Genomic DNA, 9,913 nt, shown 5'->3' on the forward strand with positions numbered 1-9,913 from the left:
AATTATTTTAAAAAAAATTAAGGACAAATGCCATGTTCATATCAGTTGTTCAGAGTCTGATGTATCGTTGGGAATTCCCAATATATTTTCATTTTGTATTCTTTTACACTTTAATATAATATTTAGAGTCTAGATGCTTCATTTCCTTGGACTTTAATTCTATGGTTTCAATTTAACCCATTGATGAATCTTATCAAAATAGAAATTAACCCAAAAAAAAAGACAGTGATGAATATGATTGAGTGGTTGTTGGTGATTCACAAATCTGCTCTTACTCAGAGCTTCACGCATTGCTTAAGGCACCACTTACTCTTTGAATGTGACTTTTTGAACGAGACTTTATCTGTTATTGTCAAAATTGGTTGGAAATTTAAGATCCACTACCTCCTAAGATGGTGGGCCAAGTTAAGGTAACCCACCAAGCCTTCAGTTCTAAGGAGGTTAGAGCTCGTTTCATAACCATTTTAATTTTAACCTCTCATTTATGAGTGAGATTGAAAGGGAAGATGAGAGGAAAGGATGGAAGGTAGAAGTAACAAAAGGAAAAACAAAAACTAAAAATTGAAATCTATTTGAAATTGTTTTCACTTTTGTTACTCCTCCCTCTCATCATCTCTCTCAATCTCATCCTCACTCTCATTCTCACTCTCATTTTCCTCAATACTCTAGCATAAAAAATAAAAAATTAAAATTAAAATTAAAATTAAAATAGTTATCAAACAGGCCCTTAAGTTTTGAGTTATATCTCTAGCACTTGGCCCAAATGTCACCCTCCGAATCACTTTCTAGATCATCCAAGACACAAATCTCATCTTAAATTTGAGGTCAAATTATAAGTTAAGAGTCATGCATAGAAATTCAAAACTTAAAGTTAACATTTACCCCAAACTCAAACCCATATTAATCTATGTGTTTTTATTTTTATTTTTTTATTATTACAAAATTAAAAAGAAAAAAATGGGTGATTTTCACATACATTATTAAGGTGCTATAACAATTTCAACTTGAAGTCACAGGTCTATAAGTCAATATCAATTTTCACAAACCGTTGACTATTAATTATGTGCATTGGAGAAACAACAAAAAAAATTATAAATCTTAAGCCCCACCAGTTTTGAACGCAAATATGAGAACATGGATATGGGATTTGAGCTGGCCTAATAATATAGCACCAATTTGGAGCAATTTCCCAGAATTTTCTACTTTTTGGACTTTTCTAACAGTGTGTAGCTAGCACAGAACAAAAAAGATTCCTGAACAAAGGCAATTAATAATACGGGGAAAATTCTTATTCTCACAAGCACTTGTGCTGTACCTTCCTCCAATATTCTCAGGTTTTCACTATTAAGTACTAATTGTGCAGAGGGGGGCACATTATTTTGAGGAGATGCAAAGCAAATTATAATTGGAGCGGAGACTAGCAATTCTGGTAATTTTTTTCATGAAAGCTTTCTTTATATATTTTCAAATAAAATAACTATATAGGTGTTGATGAATAATTTTATTTAACCACATTGGTTCATGAAATTTGAACTCAGGACCTCCTCAAACAAACAAATTAGAGACTAAATAGCATTAGACCAAGCGCTTATGGACATAACCATATAGGATTTGAAAGTCAATTAGTCTCATATTTGTATGCAGGGTCTCTCTTTTTGTGTATAAAAATATGGTACAAAGACAAAAGAAGAAGAAATGGTGGTTTTACAGATTAATTTTGGAAAGGGGAAACAAATGGTTTTAATTAGGAGTTATAGAATTCTTTTCCTTTCCATACCTTGTGAACACAAATCTCCCTGTTGAAGTTGATCTCTTCAACACAAGAGGACCCTTCACCAAGCTGAAAACTCCACTTCTATGGTTGTCGGATTTGGAATTCTGTTCCTCAGCTACTCTATTTGAGGATCCAATTCCCATGGAAAATTGTTTAGCAATGGAGGTACCTCCTCACGCCGACACGCCTTAATTAAACTAAGTGTATTTGCATTAGGAAATTGCAAATCCATGAGACTTAATGTACGATATTCCAATTGACTTGTTTGGTCACCCTATTCAGCATAATAGGATTTTTTTTATTTTTTATTTTAAACTTGTAGACCATGCTTTGTCCAACATGCACATCGCAACGTTGTTCGCATTTACAACTCGGCAACTCAAGATCTTGGAGCTGTTGTTGTAGAAGGTGGTAGCGGTGAGCTTCCGGGTGTGGAAGGGATGTGGGAGAGTGGCTGGGGATGGGGATGGAGCCTTAGTATTATTTTTCTCTCACATTATTTTAAGTTTTGTTTAAACATAAAAACGCATAATCTAAAGCAAGACACAAGCTAACAATTCGATGTACACCTTTTATTATTTTGGTACAAATTTCATCTAAATACAATTTGGTACAAACATTATACCCTCCAAGTTATACATCCTTGGATCTTTAAGTCACAAATCCAAGTCACAAATCTATTGTATCGCAAGGTAACTTGTATCCAGGTAATCAAGTATTATCCAAAACCAGATAAGCCTTCATCCTCAAAACAGTACCATCCCAACACATATTCTACTCCATCGTACTAACACAATTTTTCCTTCGAAGATAGATTTTTATTATTCTAGTCAAAATCTTCAATTTCCAAATCCGATATCACTTCAAAGAGTGATATTCTAACTAACACATATAGTAAATCTTCCATTTATGTAATTCGAATAAGGATGTAAACTCAAATGAAACCCAAGTCCACCCTTATTCAAATGACAATAACAATTAACTCATTTGTTTATACAAAGAAATCACGGTCGAGCCGTACAAAGACCAACCAACATGTAAATTGAAGTAACCGAATGCTTCACCCGGTTTAATGGCACCTGATCTGAACCAAGTCTTCTTCAAATTCAAGAAAAGAGCGTAACCCATTAGATCACATATGCTACTGCTGCTGCTACCTCCAACCACTCAAAGATTAAAAAAGTTAAAAAGAGGTTGATAGATTTACCCGTGGAGCAGAAGAACCGTTACTCATAATATGATGCCTTCGCAACAGTGCCGCATCCTAGAGAGGTCTACTCTCTGCTGAGAGTGAAGTCTGTGAAAGATAGAGAGGCTACGGATTACCATTTATAGTGGTTCCTCTGAAACCCTATTTAGGGTTATGGGCTTCCGAGGTCTATTTTGGGCTATAATAGTGGCTATGCGGGGCCTATTAAGTCGGTTCATTAACATAATTGTTCGTCGAAAAAGGGCTAGGCTCTTGAGTTCGAATTAAAAAGGTTCAAGAGAACATAAGGTTAAGTGCTTGCACTAACTCCTAGTAGTCTTGGGTTCGAAGGTTGGTACCACATTCTCTACAAAACCCAAAAAGATAACATAAGGTCTCTAGTTTCGAATTGTTTTTCGTTTTAAATTAGGATAGAAATTGTATAGTAACAAAAGAAAAAAAGAATAGGAACTGACTTTTATGGTGATTGCATTTCTTTGATTGTCCAAATTATGGATTTTTTTTATGTTACTTACGCAAATTATGAATTTTATCAATGTCTATAAATTGATTTTTGTTTTTTCAATTTAATGGATAGAAGAACGAAATTCAAATTCACATCATCTAGAGACCAACATATTCTATTTGAAGGATAAATATGCAATTGCTGGGACTCAAACTCTAATAAACTTGGTGGATTAGGAGTAACCTCAATTCTCAACTTGCTGAATTATCCATTGGTCAGTGAGCGCCATCAAAACTCAACTTTTACAATGGGTGTCTCCAACAGATCATTAGGTTGCATATAAATTGCCACTTTCTTTTTTAACTTGCCATATATGAAATAATTGAAATGGTTTCTCTATTTGCTTCATTTGTGAGTAATTTTGGAATTTCATGTTAAATGATGATGATCATTTGTTTATGGCATATACGGTATTTTAGTATAAAAATTTGTGTATCCCCGTCTCGCACACATCCTTTCAAATCTTAGAAACGGCCTAAGATTACTACTGTAATACTATTAGAAGTTATAAACTTGCTGACCTCCCGATTTTTTGAACATTAACAAATTTTGGGGTCAATTTGTATTCAGAAGAAAAATGGCTTCCCAAGTAAGTAGTGCAAAAGGAGGAAAAGAAAAACACTCAACAGTCGAAGTCACTGAAGTACAGTGGTGGACCTATTAAGGAGCAAAGAGGTGCAGTTGCACCTTCTATCACCGGAAAAACCATTGTTGGTGCTTCAAATTGCCCTTTTGCTCAACTGGAGTACAGATTACCTTATTTCCATTTTCAACATTTAAGTAAATGTCTTTGTCCTTTTACTTTTATTTATTTTTATATTACTCCATTTACTTAAGTTTACAATGTAAATAAGGAAGTATCCCCCTAAAAAATTAAATTCCCACCAAATCAAAATATGAAAATTCGGTTTTAGTGCAAAATACGATTTATGCTAACAATGATGGCTCATTAAGTCTATATATACTTCATAATAAGATCCCATAAAATCAAGTTTTCTTATTTGATGTGTAAGGATTAAAAGCCGCCAAAAATTATCTTGAGAAAATAATTATTCCAAAAAACTATTTTTCATACTTAGTCAATATTACACCTCCGCTAAAAAATTTCTGGATCCGCTAGTGCTGGAGTATCCTTGTAAAGTTATGAATGCATAACGCCTCTCACATGCATGTGAAAAAGAATTAATGACCATATACCAATATATCTAGAGCAGCGGCGGAGGTTGTTTACATGTGATCTTTAATCTACATTACTTCACTTCCAACCCAAAAAAAAAATTCAGTGATTTTGTTTTTCTTTTTGGTTGAAACAATAAGATTCATTGATAAACATAACAAAATACAAGATACAAACAGGAAGAACAGAGTCTCCAAAGAAGTTATTGCAATACAGAAAATCTAAAAAATATGAACAACTAGGCAAATATATAGGACTGAAAAATGCAGGGCCATGTCCCCTCATCCGGCTTCTAATTTCATGAAGCTTAAAGCAAATACAAAATTTTAAAAATATATATATATATATATTTATAGTAAAGTTTATGCAAAGATGTTCCTACATTATTTTTAGTTGAATTTTTTAAAAATCTACTTGTTTGTTTATGCATATAGATATTTAAAGAGATTGATAAATTGTGGTAATTTGGGTTAGTAGTTTTAGTGTGGCTTTTATGTTCGCATTAATTTTGCATTTAACATGTTAGTTTGTTGCCCTCTTGAAATTGGTATTTTGGATGTCTTGTTGATGTTTTTGATTGTATCATTGAGCTTTATTTAATGAAGTTTCTATTTGATTTTTTATAAAAAAATAAAAATAAAAGATTGATAAATTATTTGAAAAAGAGCAAGGACAGATGCCCTGTCCATATCAATTGTTCAAAGTCTGATGTATCATTTTGTTCCCAATGTATTTTCATTTTGTATTCTTTCACACTTTAATATAATATTTAGAGTCTAGATTCTTCATTTCCTTCAACTTTAAATCTATGGATTCAATTTAACCCATGGTTGAATCTTATCAAAATAGAAGTTAACCAAAAAAAAAAAAAAAAAACAGTGATGAATACGATTGTGTGGTTGTTGGGTGATTCACAAGTTCACAACTGTGCTCCTACTCAAAGCTTCACGCATTGCTTAAGGCACCACTTACCCTTTGGATGTGACTTGATCTGTTATTGTCAAAGTTGGTTGGAAATTTAAGCTCCACTACCTTCCAAAATGGTGGGCCAATTTAAGGTCACCCACCGAGTCTTCAGTTCTAAGGAGCTTAGGTTTTGGGTTATATCTCTAGCACTTGCCCCAGATGTCACCCTCCAAATCACTTTCTAGATCATCTAAGACACGAATCTCATCTTAATTTTTGGGTCAAATTATAAGTTAGAGTCGTGCATTAGAAACTCAAAACTTGAACTTAACATTTACCCAAAACTCAAGCCCATATTAATCATGTGTTTTTTGTTTTTGTTTTGACAAATTTAGAAAAGGGGAGGAGGGAGATTTTCACACATACTACTAAAATTTTATGGAAGTTCAAACTTAAGACCTAAATCTACAAGTCAATATCATTTTAGTAAATTTTAAGACCTGTTAACTAGACCTGTGGTCAACTATTTAGTTAATAGTCGAACAAATCCACAGGTCCACAGGTCCACAGGTCTATATTTAGTATCTAATTTGTTAAGTCAATATCAAAATCCCGTTAACTATTAATTATGTGCATTGGAGCAAAAAAAAAAAATTCATAAATCTTAAGGCCCACCAGTTTTGAACCCAAATATGAGAACATGGATATGGGATTTGAGCTGGCCTAATAATGTAGTACCAATTTGGAGTAATTTCCCATAATTTTCTACTTTTTGGACTTTTCTAACGGCGTGTAGCTAGCACAGAATAAAAAAGATTCCTGAACAAAGGCAATTAATCATATGGGAACAAATCTTATTCCCACAAGCACTTGTGTCGTACCTTCCTCTAAGATTCTCAGTTTTTTGGTAAATATCACAAAGTCCCCACATTTGAAGGGTGGGATTAATCTCTGCTTAGGATTCGGTTTGTTCCTAATCACAAAGTACTTCTAACTGGTTTCGAACTCCTGTCATTAAAGCACTAGATAGCTCGCCAGCTAATATTCTCAGTTTTCACTATTAAGTACTAATTGTGCAGAGGGGAGCACATTATTTTTAGGAGATGCAAACCAAATTATAATTGGAGTGGAGACTAACAATTCTGGTATTTTTTTTTTTTTCATGAAAGCTTTCTTTATACTTTTTCAAGTGAAATAACCACATAGGAGTTAATGAATAATTTTATTCAACCACGTCGGTTCATGAGATTTAAATTCAAGACCTCCTCAAACAAACAAATTAGAGATTAAATAGCACTAGACCAAGCGCTTATGGACATAACCATATAGGATTTGAAAGTCAATTAGTCTCATATTTGTATGCAGGGTCTCTCTTTTTGTGTATAAAAATATGGTACAAGGACAAAAGAAGAAGAAATTGTGGTTTTACAGATTAATTTTGGAAAGGGGAAACAAATGGTTTTAATTAGGAGTTATAGAATTCTTTTCCTTTCCATACCTTGTGAACACAAATCTCCCTGTTGAAGTTGATCTCTTCAACACAAGAGGACCCTTCACCAAGCTGAAAACTCCACTTCTATGGTTGTCGGATTTGGAATTCTGTTCCTCTGCTACTCTATTTGAGGATCCAATTCCCATGGAAAATTGGACATTTTCCATCTGGTTCTCCAAGTCCTCATCATCTTCACAGTCATGTAAATGCAACACATCAGCAATGGAAACACAATTCAAAGAAGCTGATCTCCTCAATTGCTGGATCCCATCTTGTTCAATCTCACAACTGTTCACTGTATTCTCCAAATGAGCCCTTTCTCTAACAATATCTTGAGTTGTGGTCTTTGGAACAACATGATCATTTGCAAGACTTACAACCTCTTCCAAATCTTGGACAACCAAAACACTTGCATGGCTTCTGTGCTGGTATTCTGAAGCAGTCACATTTTGCTCCTGCTGTGGATTCTCTTGAACTGGAGACAGCACTTGTTGATGATGATGAGGCACCAAAGCTATGGCAGGAGCAGCAATATTCGACCGGCACAGCGGGCAACTAGAGTGAGATTTGAACCAAGTATCAATGCAAGGAACATGGAAAGCATGGCTGCACTTTGGCAATAATCTCAGGCTCTCATTTTCTTCGAACTCACTTAGGCAAACAGAGCAGTCTGTGCCTTCTACAAGGCTGTCACCTCTCTTATACTTGTGAACTTTGATTGACTTGATCAGAGACTCATCAAGGCCAGTTGTTGAGCCTTGCCATGATTCACTAATTTGGTTTGGATTCGAATTCTCCATGTCTATGTCTCGGCCGCCATCGTTATCTCTTCGCCGGCAATATTTCGATATGATGGTGTAGTAAGTGACTAAAATGAAAGCACTTGCAAAGATGCCAATGACTGCTATAATGAGAGGAGAGAAATCTGTAGCAGAGTCTTTGCTGTCATCAGCTTCTGCAAAATCAAAAGGAGGGGGAGGAGGGCCAAGGATGTAGCACCATTGTGGACAGTAGATGCTGCAAATTCCTTGAGAACAATCTTTGTAATTGTCATATGGTGCCCAAGGATTTTGGTTCCCTGAAGAGCCCATATGACCAAAAACCTCAATGGCACACACTACCAGATCTTGGCCTCTTTTCTTAATTTGGTCACTTTGCTTTGCTTGATATATGCCAAAGAAGGAGGAGAGGGAGAGAGAGAGAGAGAGAGAGGGAGAGGTAGGCAAGTGTTCAAGAAAAAGGAGAAAAATGAGGGGCTTAGATGGAAAGTGAAGCAAAGTAGAAGAGGAGATGGATTATTGATGTGTGTCTCCCTTATATTCTACTTTTTCTTTCGTTTGTTTTCTTTCATTTGTTTTCTTTATCTCTCTCCTTCTTTTTCTTTTTCTTTTTCTTTGGCATTATTTATAGGAGGTGATGGTTTCTTTTCTAGTCTATTTGTAAGTAGATGATTGGTAGTTGAGTTTGTGATCCAAGTGACTAATCTAAAGCTTAAGAAACCATCCAAGTCTCTAGTCGGTGAATCTAGGTGAGAGAGTGGACTCTTTGCATTTTCTATGCAAGCACACCACACTTCCAACTAACTCAACCTCAGCTTCCTTGCCATCTTCAAAAAGGAGTAATCATTTTAAATTAATTTAATATGTACAAACATTTTAGTGTTATTGGTTAATTTAATATTTTATGTCTAGTTAAGTACCACGACAACTTAGTGAAACTCGCCATGATCTTGTATTTTATTTCTTGATAGTTAATTATAAACATGTATTATGTTTTGGTAATGGTTCTCAATCACCATTTAATCTAGGAACATTTATATATCTCCACTCGTTCGAAAACTTGTTTGACAATAGTTCACCTACAGAAACAAAGAAGAATTTACTAAAGTTAGTGGACGTTGATGCATCAATGAAGTAAGTTTTAGGTTAAACAGGATATCGTTACATGGTGTATATATCAACCGTGTTAGAACTCCATTATATTTATTAATATTACACCTTTATAGTATAAATTTGTCGTTTATTTATATTATAATACGTATATATTTATATTATAATACGTGTATTAAAAACCACATGTAGACGTTACAATACAAACAACCTTTCCTCAATGTGTCTTTCATACTTGTGATGTTGTTGAACAAAACAAACCTTAATAGGTGTTGAGATTCCTAATTTAAAAAGATTTGTCTCCCTAAAATAAAGTTATTCGAGTTGCGGTTCTCTCAAATGAGTGTGGGATGTTTTATTCTACGTAGGCGCAGGCCTAAGGAGGCCGGCGTTACATACAACACAATCATTATTGTTTCCACAAACAATGAATAATCCTATGTAAAATTACTACAAAAGTTAGTATAGTAATAAATAAATATTAATCATAATAAAAATAATAAAATATTTAAACCCAAAGAATAATTTTTCTTTACTTTACAGAAATGTGCTTGCGATGTGAGCTAAACACGTGCAGCCATGTGAGTTCTATGCAATTACTGAGATCTTATTGGTTGGCTTAAGTGAACTTAGGATGTTTTGACCAGAAAAAGAACAACCACCAAAAAAAAAAAAACAAAAAAAAAAAACAATTTCACCAAAAAAATATATAGAAAAAGAAAAATAAGTAATTTGTCATGTTAAATGAAAGGCTTTGCAAGCAGATGGAAAATTTGACCCTTCTGCAATTCCAAGGTAGGATTAAAAAAAATTAATGAATATAACATCACCCAATAGTACCCTTCCAATTTTGTGCCGTCTAAAAAAATAATTATAGGCTTCAAACTTGATCTTTTGGCTCCAAGGAAAAGAGAGTATTCCCAGCCACTGAACTGAAATCTCAAATTTAAAATTACAATG

General features: G+C 34.1%; 1 protein-coding gene and 1 long non-coding RNA gene across 3 annotated transcripts; both read right to left on the minus strand.

Moving 5' to 3' along the window:
- On the minus strand, window positions 2,309-3,110 carry LOC109947020. Of its 2 annotated transcripts, none has more exons than XR_002270030.1 (2): window positions 2,982-3,110; window positions 2,309-2,872 (listed from the first exon to the last, which is right to left on the minus strand). It is a non-coding gene; the product is annotated as an uncharacterized LOC109947020 (long non-coding RNA). The 2 variants fall into 2 exon arrangements; XR_002270031.1 differs by having other exon boundaries at window positions 2,309-2,869; window positions 2,982-3,102.
- LOC18785567 (RING-H2 finger protein ATL52) lies at window positions 6,778-8,678 on the minus strand. Its single transcript, XM_020558628.1, has one exon. It carries the CDS (start codon window positions 8,153-8,155, stop codon window positions 7,034-7,036), a length of 1,122 nt encoding a protein of 373 aa, XP_020414217.1. The 5' UTR covers window positions 8,156-8,678; the 3' UTR covers window positions 6,778-7,033.

This window comes from Prunus persica, chromosome G2, assembly GCF_000346465.2.
Source record: "Prunus persica cultivar Lovell chromosome G2, Prunus_persica_NCBIv2, whole genome shotgun sequence".
Lineage (NCBI taxonomy): Eukaryota > Viridiplantae > Streptophyta > Magnoliopsida > Rosales > Rosaceae > Prunus > Prunus persica.

Bases quoted from the DNA above. Each gene is read 5' to 3' on its own strand.
- LOC18785567 (XM_020558628.1), bottom strand. From the start codon at position 8,155: ATGGGCTCTTCAGGGAACCAAAATCCTTGGGCACCATATGACAATTAC.